Genomic DNA, 14055 nt, shown 5'->3' with positions numbered 1-14055 from the left:
AATCTGTTAAGAAGAACTGAACTTGGAGCTGGAGAGATGGCTCAGCCAGTAAGAGTCCTTACTGCTCTTGCAGAGGACATGGGTTTAGTTGCCAAAACCCACTGGCAGCTCACAGCTGGTGGAAACTCAAGTGCTAGAGGATTCAGCGCCCCCTTCTGGCTTCCGTAGACACTGCACTCACATAAACACACACCCACATACACAATGCACATACATACATGCAGGCAAAACACTCCCACAGGTGGAATAAAAATAAATAAATCTTTTAAAAAAAAGAACTGAGATTTCCCTTTTGATCAGGAACAGTTTCAAACCATTGAGCCCACCCTGCCCACTTTCCATAAGACAGGCCTGTAAAAACATTCCCTCTTTTCTGGGGTCAGATGTGATATATCACGTAAATTATAAAATCAAATGTGAATGATTTCCGACTAGCCATGCAACAAGTCAAACTCCTTGTCACTCTCCCCATTGTTTCTGTTCCTACTACGAGCCAGCTTGGTACACAGAGAACTGACCAGCTCAAACCTGAGCGGTCCTCACCAGCTCACCTGTCACCTGCCTTATTCCTGCTCTCATGTACCACATGCTGACCTACCCTGTGCAGGATGCCCACATTTGAGGGGTTTTATTTATTGGCTCATTTGTTTCAATTTTTTGAGACAGGGTTTCTCTGTAGCTTTGGAGGCTATCCTGGAACTAGGCTGGCCTTGAACTCACTCAGAGCTGCCTGCCTCTGCCACCCAAGTGCTGGGATTAAAGGCGTGCACTACCACAGCACAGTTTTAAAAAATTTGAGATGTTTTTAAAGGCAGTTTAAGAATTAGTAATCCCACTGAGTTTTCTGGCAGTGGTGGACACAATAGTCAGATGTGCCTGATGTTTCTCACTGAGAATCCTGGTGGGATGGTGCGGGTTCACGGAGATGGAAAAAGCTATCGTGACTGAGTTTCTTTTGGTGTGTTTTTAAGAGGGTTCTGAGAACCACATACTTGGACTTGGATAAATCTATGGTAAGGGAAGATGGACAGTCAACAGATAAATGTTTATGTTTAGGCAAGAAATTGATATTTAAAGCTGGGCAAGAGAGCCTACATCTGTAATAGCAGTAATCAGAGGCTGAAGCAGTAGGGTCAAGCTACATTATAAGTGCCAGGTCAACCTGATTACAGTGTGAGATTCTGCCTTTAAAAAAAAATGAATTTTAGAAAACTTCCACACATGAGATTTAGAACTAAGGGGATGCACTGAGATCACCCAAGGCATGAATCTGTTACAGAGGAATAGAGGCACATATTTGAGCCTACTGTATCAGTTTAGAAAGACATCTAGAAGAAAAGGAGAAGTCATGACTAGGAAGTCACACAATGAGGGACAGGGGAACCAGGAAGGAATGTGGTCTTCTGGAAGCTTAGTAAATACTCCAAGAAGATTCACAAATGATGTCAAATGCTGCTGACAGGAGAAGACGCATTCTGAGAGGCACTGGTATGGAACCCCGGAAGTGCCTACTGGGCACGAGGGTAGTTTGAGTGGTGAGCTAAGGGTGGCGGTTTGGAGGGCTTCAAGGGAAACTCTGAAGACACGCAGTCGAGACAGCAAGTCTAGACAGTTCTTTGGAGAAATAAAGAGGAACGGAAAACCTGGTGGAATTGGAGGGAGATGAAAGATTAAAGGAAGTTTCCTTCAAGATGAAAGAAAGTTCAGGGTGTTCACCTAATGATGGTTATGGTGCAAGCAAGAAAGATGCCATCAGGCCAAAGAGGGTGGGGCAAATTGCACATCTAACGTTCTCTAGAGGTTGGCCATATTCATTCCATTAGGAAGACACCGAGTGCCTATTGCATGCCAAACACTGGGCACTTGGGATACAATGGGAGAGAAAAGGACTAGCAACCGTTTATCCATCGTGGTGGCAGGACAGGTGAGTGTACATAGGAACAGGTGCAAGCGGGGCAGCCATGTGGTTTGGGGGAAAGCTACTTTCTGATTGCCTTAATTTTCCAGAGGCTGCACCAGCCATTGGAGAACAGGGTTTGGAGACCTGAGACGGCATGGCGTACAACTTGAGAGAGCAGCAGCAGAAGCGGATGAGTTAGCATGCTAGAGTTGGCTGAGAGTCATCCGCTAGCAGTGTGACTAAGATGCCCTGGTGCTTCTCTCTAGGCCTGTTGAGATAATTAGGCTAGAAAGCAGGAAGAAGCCTGGATCAAACCAGAAGTGAGACTTCACTGGTCACGTGACAGAAGAAGAAACACCAGCACAGCTGAAAGAACAGACAAAGGTGGGGCTATGATGATGGGCCACAGAAAGGGTGGGGCCAATGGGCTAGACTCCTATAATAACGAAAAACAATGAAAAATTCCTAACAAGCACTTCAAGATAAAACAATGAAAAATTCCTAACAAGCACTTCAAGATAAAACAATGAAAAATTCCTAACAAGCACTTCAAGATGAAGATAAAACACAGATTCATCCTCAATTGCTTTAACTTCAGCAATGTCCACAAGACACACTTTGAGCCTCTACCATTGCTACCTCTGCCCCTGTCCCCACGCGTGTTTTATTCCCTGGATTACGGCAGTCACCTACTGTCTGGTCTCTTCGCATCAGTCATCAATTCCCTGCGAGCTCATCTTCATAAACGACATTAATTCGCAACCCAGAGCACATTACTTCCCTGCTCCACTCATCCAGTGACTTCTCATCTCGCCCAGAATCAATCAGTCTGAGGTCACTGGCTGCCTCTCCCACGGTCCTCCTCACTTCTCTCCCCCTTGCCCGATACCCTCCTGCCCTTCTCTCCAGCTGTTCCCACAGGAAGCATGCTACAGTCTCCAGACTTACTGTCTCTCCTCCTTAGAGGGGTCTTCCCGGGATATTGGGGGTGGGTTTTCTTACACTTCACCCCAAGCTCTGCTTTAATGACAAATCCACTGCATCCTTGGTGGATGCTTCCATCTAATACAGCAGTCTTGATGCTCTAGAAGGATCTCATAACCACTGGTACTTACTATATTATGCCAACTGTTCACTGCTGTTATTCCTTCAATAGCAGGAAGGAGCCTTAGGATGTGGAACAATGCTTGGCGTATTGAGCTGCCTCATAAAATATTTGCTGTAAGTGAATGAATTGTCTATTAAAAAAAAATCAATCTTATTCCATGTTTAACCTTCTCGGTAGGGCCACGAAAGCCTTGCGTGGCTGGAGAAAGAGCTACAGAAACAGTGCAGCAGAGATCAATCCTGAAATTGCTCGCCTACTAACAAGGGAACTGTGACTCACCACTTCTCCAACACTTCCTGGATCTAATTCCAGAGTTATCTCTTCCCTGATGCAACAGCTCAGGTCAGAAGACTTTCTCTTCCAAATATTACTAAAATGTCAAATACCTAGGTGCTCTAAGAGCACCAGACTGGGTATACAATACTGAGGTGCAAATGAGTGGTTGAAAAAAATGTTAGTTATGTTCAAAAGTGTGTGTGTGTGTGTGTGTGTGTGTGTGTGTGTGTGTGTATAAGCCAGAGAAGAACTTGTGGGTGCTGTTCTCTATTTGGGTTCTGAGCTCAGGTCATCAAGCGTGGTGGCAGGAACCTTCACTGGCTGAACCATCTCATTGGCCCCAAGTAAGTATTTTTGTGCTACACAAAATCTAGAAATTACCAGAGTTAATAAAACATGGAAAGACTTAGCCCAAAGGCAAGGGTTTAAGGAGAGAAGGAAGAAGGAAGGGAAGCAAAGAAGGGAGGAAGCAGGATAATAAGAAAGCTAAAGAGTGGACTAACGGAGGGAAGAAAGAGAACCAAACAGTAGATGGGAAGGGACACCAGGAGAGGAGATGGAGGTTGAACAAACGGGAATACGGTACGACAGCTGTGTGTGATGATAACGGGATGAAACCCATTACTCTGTACCCTAACCTAAAAGAAAATAATTTTTAAAATGTGGGAAGAAGGAAAAGGAGGTTGAATATGTTGGTGGCATGGTTAGTTTGAGTTGTTAACTAAATCTAGACAATCTAGAAGGACCCAGGAATGGAGTCTTGATGAGGGGTTGTCTAGACGAGGCTGGCCTGTGAGCTTGTCTGCGAGGACTACAAGGAATTTTCCTAATGGAAAGACCTACCCACTATGGGCGGTGCCATTCCCTGGACAGGGGATTGTAAGAGAGTGAAGAAGGCAAGCTGAGCACTAGCACGAAGGTATTCCAGCTGCTTCAAGTTCTACATCCGACCTCCCTACAATGGTGGGCAGAACCTTTCTCCCTTGAGTTTCTTTCGCTGGGTACTGCTGTCACAGAAACAAGAAAGGGAACTAAGATGGCATGGCCTATTGTGATTGAATTAATTTGTATCTAGATAACACTAACACATTTTATAATACAAAACAACTTGATATTTATTTTATTCTGAAGCACATTTATTATGATGTCTCTTGTGGGAGAGACGTTGGTCATGACTGGCAAGTATTCTGCCTCTAAGCTATTTCCTCAGATCTGAAGCGAACTGCTTAACAAACTAAGATAAAATTCAGACCGAACAACCAAAGCAAAACAACCAAAACTTGGTAACACTTGGTGTATACAGAAAGACAAGAACAGTTCCTTTTAAACGTCAGTAACGGCGTACGTATTCCAAGGATTTCAAGCCAATGAACAAGCATTAACCTGGATTTTTTTTAATTACAAAAGTAACTAAACTTTATGGGAGCAAAGAAGCAAGATTTTACGATGGCCGTGTGCTTTCCTGAGTGCTCAACTATAGGAAGGCTGTGGTACAGACACTGTCCACGTCTGGGACCCAGAGGGAGCATCTGAAGTTCTTAGAGAACAGCTCTTCTACCACACACGTCAGGGAGCCTGTGATCCCTTTGCTAAGAAAGAACGCGAGGAAGTTCAGCAGGTAGGGAGCTACTGTGCAAGCATGATGACCAAAGGTGGGACTTATGGTAGAAGAAGAGGACTCCCCAAAGTTTGTCTCTGACATTCAAGTGTGTGCATCTACACACACCGTCTCCCATATACACCACCATACACATGCGCACACACCATCACACACCAGCATACACATGCACACACACCATCATACACCAGCACACACATGCACACACACCAGCACACACATGCACACACACCATCACACACATGCACACACCATCACACACATGCACACACACCAGCACACACCAGCGCACACACCATCACACACATGCACACACACCATCACACACATGCACACACACCATCACACACATGCACACACACCATCACACACATGCACACACACCAGCACACACATCAGCACACACCAGCACACACATGCACACACAGCAGCACACACCATCACACACATGCACACATACCATCACACACCAGCACACACCAGCACATGCAACAACAAATAAATATTAAACTTTTTAAGAAGGAAAGAAAAGAAAGAACATGTAGGCTTCAAGAGCTCTGTCTGTGGTCGCACTTTCCGGTTCCTGCTCCAGGGGAGACAGTGCAAGCAAATCCCCCTGTGTTGTCAGGGTGAGTAAGCAGCCAGTAAGAATTTAGAAATCAGGTCTCCATTCTATTAGAATCTTGAAGAGTTGCCAAGATAAACCAAGTTGCTGCCAGGGACCCCTTACGCTTGGATACTCACAGCTTATACAACCGTGCCACTCCCAGACACCATTTCTGGCTCATTCCTAGGCGCTATTTCTGGGCCCACCATTGGTTTTTCCTGCTGTGGGGATCAGTGGAAGGCTGAGGTCTCCCTGGATATACACAAATCTCACTGTCCACTTCACCTCTGCTTTTCATTTTCCCTACTTGTGCCAATAAAGAAGAATAAGAGTTTTTGATATTCAAGAACAGATCAACTTTGAAATGCCTGTTTGTCCCATTATATAATAGTAGACAACCATTTTTGTATGCCTTAGCAAAAAGACTAGCCTAACATGTCAACATACCCTTTAGGAAACACACACACACACACACACACACACACACACACACACAAACACACACACATCACTATCCAGGTGGGAAAGAAGGCAATGAGATCCGACGCCCTCTTCTGGCCTCCGAGGCAACAGCATGCTGTGCACTGACATACACTCCCACTTCACGCGTGCCCATAAAGTAAAACAATCAAAATAAATCTTCAAAAAGTGCTTTCTAAGCCAAACCCAATCCCCTTACTTTAATTAATTTCACTGTCTGTCCACGTCACATACTACAATGAAAATGAGACGCTGAAAATAAAAATCTCCACCACACACATACATAAATATATATACATACATATACATATATCTCCTATGTATTTAGAACCTCTTGTGCGTGCGACAAGAGGCAGCATGAGGAAAAGGAACCCAAAGGTACACAGAGTCACCAAGTGAACTGGCCACTGTAACAAAACCAAGTAGAGGCATTACTTCCCCACCCAGCCTATTCCAACATACCACTTTTTTATTTTTTTATTTTTTATTTTTTTTGGATTTTTCGAGACAGGGTTTCTCCGTAGCTTTTTCTGGTTCCTGTCCTGGAACTAGCTCTTGCAGACCAGGCTGGCCTCGAACTCACAGAGATCCTCCTGTCTCTGCCACCTGAGTGCTGAGATTAAAGGCGTGCGCCGCCACCACCCAGCCCCAACATACCACTTTCAAAACAGGGTTTTTCTATGTTTGCTATGGGTTTGAATATATGGTTTATGCCTCTATGGCACAAGTTTGCACGCTTAGTCCTATGAGGACGGTTCCAGGGGCAAGACTCTCAAACAGTCAGACTATTGGCAAGTTGACAGGTCATTCAGGGTGTGCTCTGGAGGAGAACTAAGGTAGTTTTTGTTGGACCCGCCCAGCCACTCTCTTGCATCCTGTTATGAGATGTGACCTGTTCTCTGATACCTTATTCCTGTCACTACATCCAGCGTGATATGACAGTCAAGAGGACCCTCACCAGAACTGTGTGCCATGTCCTGAATCCCTCAAACGGTGATCTCTACAGACCTATACAGACCTCCCCCGCTCAGGTATGGGGCTAGCGCAGAGCTCTCTGAGAGGTGGCTGAGCTCTGGGTCGTAAGAAAAACAAAACATTTTTTCAAGACATCTTCTGCTAGCCAATAGATATTCAACATGTACAAATGTACAGAGTGAACATTGCTTTTGTGCATCTCTTGGATCATGGCCTTGCCTCTCTTTTGTGTAAAAAGTAGGACAATTTTACGCTTGAGGATAAATTGCAAGCAGAGTATCGAGAGCTCCTGGGGGGCTCTTCACCCATTTCCCATCTGCACGAGATCATACATGGGTCAGGGTGCTTTCGTCAAAACCAAGAAATTAACTTATGACAACACTAGAAGAAACAGTTTGTTCTGGGTCGTTAAGCTTTCCTCTGCTGCACGGTGCAATGCAGAGGTCCGTTCTGCAGCTACCCGTGCTGCAGATGCCCGTGCTGCAGGGTGCAATGCAGAGGTCCGTGCTGCAGGGGCCCGTGTTGCAGGGACCGGTGCTGCAGCTGCCCGTGCTGCAGATGCCCGTGCTGCAGGGTGCAATGCAGACGCCCGTGCTGCAGGGGCCTGCATTGCAGGGGCCCGCGCTGCAGCTGCCCGTGCTGTAGGGGCCCGTGCTGCAGTGGCCTATGCTGCAGGTGCCCGTGCAGACGCTAGCCTCACCTTCCGCTCTGTTTCCACGTCCTCATCTTGATAATCATCACACGGGCTGGAGCTGGCTGCAAAGGTGGGTCCCTGAGAATAGTACTGAGAACTTCGGCATCCATCCCGCCTCAGCTTGTCACATTCTGCAGAAAGAACAGGCAGCAAGGGCAAGAAGCCATTAGAAACCAGAATTTCTGGAAGTCCACGTTACTTAACTTTTCCAGTAATATTTTCCTAAGCAAAATAGAATTTCAAACTCATGCTATAAACGATTAAGGATTATTAAGGCACTAAATGGCGCGTCAATGCACTTTAAGTGGGTCTTCAGAGCGCACCACGACCCTATGCAGTAAACACCTGTCAGCAACACTGTTCCCAGGAAACGGAAGGTTAGCATAATTAAAACACACGGTCAGTATGCTAGACAAGGAAGGAGTGAATCAGAATGTCACCCCAGGGCCTTCGCTACTGTACTGTATTTGCCACAGAGTTACTGATTATATTAGAACAGCTTTTCCAAACCCATTACACAAGTGACGGCCAAGCCACGCTTGTTTCTAGGACTTAGCACAGGCGACATGAGAGACCATCTAACGACCGTGATGCTATCGCTTTCCAGAGAGATGGGGTGGGGCGGGGGGAGGAGGGAGGAGAGCACAGGGTCCTGGAAATGAGACTCACAGCCCTGAAGATGCTATGCAGGTGCTGTATCACTTGGCCTGCAATTTAATTTTGATATCAAATTTGCTGTGTGGGATTTCATTGGAAGTGATGTGCCAGCCCCAGATATCTGCCAGCCCCACAGAGGAATGCCTGGCAGCAGCATGGAGATTAACAGGTTCATGTGTCTTGATGGGCAAGAGGCTGGGGTCACAGGCTAAGGTCACAAGGGACACCAAGGCAAGAACTCTCGTTATCTGGGCTAGCGTGTGGGGACGGCACCAATGGCTTCTGGAGCTTTCCCAGTTATTAGCCAGACCTATTAAGGAGGCATATGCCAGGAAAGAGGAGTGAAGTATAGTTCCCTTCAACTTCAAAGGCAGCAAAAAAAAAAAAAGGGTGCTTTTCTCTTTACAGAGATTTTTTAAAAACCATACACCTAAAAGCCCAGAACCAAACTAAGGCCTCACCACAGTTCCTGTGTTAACACAGAACCTACACAGACCCTCACTAGAGAAAAACACTCACTTCAGGAAGAGGTAAAATCATGAGGTTTTTGTTGTTGCTTACGAACAGAAAATAAAAGACCTCTTTCTTCTTTCTTGCAAGGGGAATGGATAGAGGAAGTTTCTAATTCAGAACCATATATCAGACTTGAAAAAGGGGGGAAAAAAGTCCCTGACAACAGTCACTAAGCTCTCTGAAAATGTCAAGGTAACTGGAAGATGAACGCCATGAGACAGCTAAGGAACAGCTTCAGCCACTTATGGGGCTGGCAAGTGTTCATAACACTTTCTAAAGCACAGTCTTCAAGTGCCTGAAGCTTCCAGAAGCCACACTGTTTTTAAAATTAGATTTATTTATATATTTATTTATCACGAGTGTAGAGATGAAAATTCACTCATGCAATCTAGCCCTTTAGGCGGAGAAATATTTTCCAGCTCCCCAACAGTTATCAATTACTCTGAGATAAACACAAACGGCTTAGAGCCTTAGTCTACTGAGGTGAGTCTATAGGAAACACGAAGGGTATCTTTCAAATGGTATTCTCTGGAGATTTCTGGGATTCTTGAATATTTGATTTAGTTTCTTTAAATACCTCCCTTAAGGGAGGGCTAAAAACAGTAACACTCAATTCAACAGTTTTACATCCTATACCTTAGCACAACCCGGTGGGTTCGGCATGTAATGCGCTGCTAGATTCACTTTGCCGTGGCCCTAGAAATGGGCCATCCCAACCATGTCTGTACCACTGAGTCTTCTAAGGGCAGGCAAATCTTATAAGACAAGCCACCACAAATTACGACCATCTACAGCTACACGCCTCTGCAACACAGGCTTTTCAAATACCCAACAAGGAAAGGAAAATAAAGACATACACCGAAGCCTTTAAACGAAACTCTTGTTCACCATCACCGTTTCTGGCCACACTAGGTAAGCAGGTGAAGAGCATGAACTGGTACGGTGGCACACACCAGTAATCCCGGCATTCGGGAGGTGGAAGCCAGAAGAACAAAAGTTCAAGGCCAGCCTGGGCTAACCAAGACAGACCATGCCTCAAAATAAACAAAACCAACCAAACAAATGAAAATACGTTAAATTTTGTTTCTGTATCGATAACATGTGAGACTGTATTTGAAATATAAGATTTCTTTCTCTTGGAAGTAGAGTCTCGTGGGCTAGCCCAATTCTAAGAGTGACATTAGTTCTTATCTTGGGAGAAATGCCTAAGAATACTAAACTCGGCTAAAATGATTGACACATGTTAAATCTTAAAATCCCAAGTCCTTCAGAATAACCTCCCAAACACTAAGAATCATGGGAGGTTAGCAACCATGAGTTCTGTACACCTAGTTGTGGTGCCTCTGTCACCCAGTGCAGAAGACAGAGCATGACGTTCATCTCAGAGAAATGTGGACACTGAGGTCCAACAAACACTAGTGGAGGTTTAGGAATCAGCAGATGATCTTTTTTTCTCTCTCTCTGATGCAATTTCTGAAATAAAGTAAACTCACTAGTGTTACTTATTCCAACGCTAAGGGAAATTTAGGAGAATTTCCATTATCAACTTGCAGTAGATCTTGGCTTCTGAAACCATGGCTCTGTTTATTACGACTGAATGTATTGTGTGTTAATAAATGAGAGGAGAGTGGAACAAACCACCATGAAAAAACAAAGACCCTTCAAACACAACGAGAGTAATTTAACTGCAAGGCAGCCCATAATTCACAGCCAGGGTTTACCAGCAACTGCAAGACAGAAACAAGCCCTGAACACAGGAGCAGACCCACCTTTAGCGCACACTCTTGAAATAGAAACGAAGGCTAAAACTAAGTTAATGTCCTCAAAGGACTGCTCGAATAAGTATCACTGTTGAGGCCTCTGCTTGCCCAATTATGAAATTTCCCCTCCTTCCTTTTAGGAAGAAAAACAAGTTCTTTAGCATAAGAAACATGCGCAAACATTTCCAGTAAGCCAAACTTTTAAACACAGAAGGAAAGAATCCTAAACAAGACAGCCGTCTAACCAACTCAAGAATTTACCTTAGAAATGCCAACAGAATCTACTGCAAGAAGGAGGAACAACCTGAGCAAGCATCCCTAGCATAAATACAAAATGCTGGGCACAGCACAGCACACACTCCTGCAAGCCCAGTACAACACCGGGCACAGCACACACTCCTGCAAGCCCAGTATGGAGGAGGCAGACAGGAGGTGTCGAGTGCTTGCTGGCCAATCAGCCATTTGGCAAGTCAGGGAGCTCCAGGTTCAATGTGAGACTCTCTCAAAAAAATAAGACAGAGGGGCTGGGAAGATGGTTCAGAGGGTAAGAACTCTTTCCACACAAGAGAGAAGATCTGTGTTTGGATTCCTAGAACACACGTAAAGACAGGTGTGGCCATGCATGATTAGCTCCAGGTTCAGTGAGAGATCTTGTCTCAAAGAATAAGGTGGATCTCAGTAAAGAAAGACATCTGATCCATGTCTGGCCTCCGTATGTACATACACAGTGCACACATAGTGCACACACAGTGCACACACACAACACACATACACAAGTTGGAGAAGGACTGAAGATACCTGATGTCAATCTCTGTTTTCGCATGTACCTGCACGAACATGTGCACGCGTGCACACACACACACACACACCACGTAAGATCTAAAAAAATAACCTATTATGGTAAGTTTCTGAGAGCTATTTTCAAAATTCATTTCTCTCTGGGCATTCTTACCGAATTCCCTCTTTCTGTGTTACTGCTTCTAAATTTACTTGAGCAGTCACAATGAACTAGAATACACAGCAGCTACCGAAAGTCCTAGACTCTCAGTGGCTTAATACACCAATTTCAAAATCTCAGTGGCAGAAGGTAGTTATACTATCCTCACACAGTCAGAGCTGGCGGTGGGTCTGGTCACCATCTCTACCTAAGGGCAGGCAGATGGAGGTCACCTCACCAGGGACTTGCAGTGAAAATCTGGTGTTGCCCACACTGGCTCTTCTGCCTGGAAGTTATAGGAACGCCATTTTTATTAGTTGAATATTAGTTTAAGATGAGTTACATTTGTTTATGCTATGGAATATTTGTTTCAATGATGCAAAGATGTGTTGCATTGTTCTATGTTGCATTTGTTTTACTCTGGGAAGTTGTGTTACTGTGCCTGTTTAAAACACCTGATTGGTCTAATAAAGAGCTGAACAGACAAGCAAGGCAGGAGCGGGATAGGAGGGGCTGCCAGGCAGAGAGAATAAATAGGGGGAGAAAAAGAAAAGGGGGGCTAGAAGAGAAGGAGAAGAGGATTCTGGGAGGCAGCTACCCAGCTAGAGGTGGAATAAGAAGGAAAGAAAAGATACAGAAACAGAGAAAGGTAAAAGCCCAGAGGCAAAAGGTAGTCAGGATAATTTAAGAAAAGCTGGCTAGGCCAGGCAGTGGTGGTGCATGCCTTCAATCCCAGCACTCTGGAGGCAGAGATAGGCAGACCTTTGTGAGTTTGAAACCAGCCTGATCTACAGAGTGATTTCCAGGACAGGCTCCAAAGCTACGAAGAAACCTTATCTTGAAAAGCAAAACAAACAAAAGAAAAAAGAAAAAAGAGAAAAAGAAAGAAAGAAAAGAAAAAAAGAAAAGAAAAAAGAAAAAGAAAGGAATGGAAAGCTGGCTAGAAATAAGCCAAGTTAAGGCAAGCATTTATAAGACTAAGTCTCATTTGGGAGCAGGGTGGCAGGTCCCCCAAAAGAGCAAACAGTAAAAAAACCAACTGCACTCCATCAACTCCAATGTTGTTGAGTAAAACAAGCTGGACAGTTAGTCCTAACTTGAAGGAAGTTAGGAAATTGATAACATTCCAGAACAGCTCAGAAGAGTCTACCGAATGGAGGAATAATGGCACCGACGGTAGTTTCCAGATTTTTGTTACCTCGTCTCTCACTGTGTCATTTCAGTTCTAAAATGAGGCAGAGAAACTTCTGAAAAGCAATCCGCAACTTCAACGAAAGTCAACCTTCTGTTTCTGTAAAGGGGGACTGATGATTATGAAGACCGTTAGAGCTGTCAAGTAACTGTCTAGAATCCAGACAGACTTAACACGTAGCTTACTCTATGTGAGAGCTAGGGGCAGCCCTTGGGTCTCTTAGAGACACAGATTCCAATCTGTTGAACCGCAACATTAGAGTTCCATTAATGGACATTAATTTAACAAAGACTTTTCAGTACTGTCTGCGTAGGCACTGTGTTAGACCCTGGGGTACAAGAACTTCCACAGAGCCCACTATCAGGAGTGTGTGCAAAACAATTCTCCCCAATACCCATTGCTGTTAGACTTTGCCCGTAAATCATACCTACTCTGATTCATTACTGAAAGTCAGCAGGTAACCAGATTGGCTTGCTAGCTGTAAAATTATTAAGATTTTGTGCTTTTTTTTTTAAACCAATTTTAGCTACACCTTCACCACAACACCATGAAGCTGGGAACACTTCTTTTCCTAAGAATGCAAGACACTTCTAGGGGAGTCCTCTCTCCGTAAATGGCTGGAACCTTTCTAATACCCCTCAGTCCAAAATAGGGCTAAATCATTCAAACCGATGTAACTCCCGAAATCATAAAAATGATTATGCATCTAATCAATTTTACATGACACAAAGATTCAGGATTAAGAGTGGTTTATTCTATAAGAGTGTCAGCACCCACAAAATATACGGATACTTATCAAAGCAAAGAAGAAAAAAATGAAGGTTCTCTGGTCTAAAAATATGATTTATACATTGAACTGTGTCCTCTCAAAAAATATAGAGAAGTCTTCAGCCTGTATACCCATGTGCTTACTTGGAAATGAAATCCTTCCTGGTAGAACCAGGTTAAAATAAGGTTGTTAGAGTAGGGCCTAGTGAAATATGACTGATGTCTTTAGAGGAAGAGGTGAAGAGACAGGAAGGCCCTCTGAAGACACAGGGAAAGCAGCCACGTAAAGCTAGAAGCAGAGTTTGGAGCTGGCTGGGGCCATCAGAAACTGGAAGGGGCAAAAAAGATTTCCCAGAGAGGATGGAAGGAGAAAGCCTTTGCCACCAATTTAATTTTGAACTCTCCGTCCCTAGACCTATGCGATAAAACATTTTCTTTGTTTTAAGCCACCCGGTTTTACGATAAGTTGTCACAACAGCCTTAGAAAAGGATAAGCCGGGGGGAAATGATCGAAGACTTTTCTAGAAATCTGTGTCGAGAGGTAGATTCTTGACAATAACCTCAGTGCAT

At 44.4% G+C, this 14055-nt stretch overlaps 1 protein-coding gene across 4 annotated transcripts in view; it reads right to left on the bottom strand.

The window, feature by feature from the left end:
* Nhsl1 (NHS like 1) overlaps positions 1-14055 on the bottom strand; it is a 132339-nt gene that overhangs the window by 33144 nt on the left and 85140 nt on the right. For all 4 annotated transcript variants that reach the window (XM_041653423.1, XM_041653422.1, XM_041653425.1 and 1 more), the window contains exon 3: positions 7665-7789. In XM_041653423.1, the coding sequence (XP_041509357.1) occupies positions 7665-7789 (125 nt within the window). The remainder of the gene's footprint in view (positions 1-7664; positions 7790-14055) is intronic.

The sequence above is a fragment of the Microtus oregoni genome, unplaced genomic scaffold (assembly GCF_018167655.1).
Source record: "Microtus oregoni isolate MIOR12 unplaced genomic scaffold, Mior012 000006F_ref0000085, whole genome shotgun sequence".
Taxonomy (NCBI): Eukaryota; Metazoa; Chordata; class Mammalia; order Rodentia; family Cricetidae; genus Microtus; species Microtus oregoni.
Note: the sequence above shows the minus strand (reverse complement) of the source record. Positions and strands in the feature narration are given on the sequence as shown.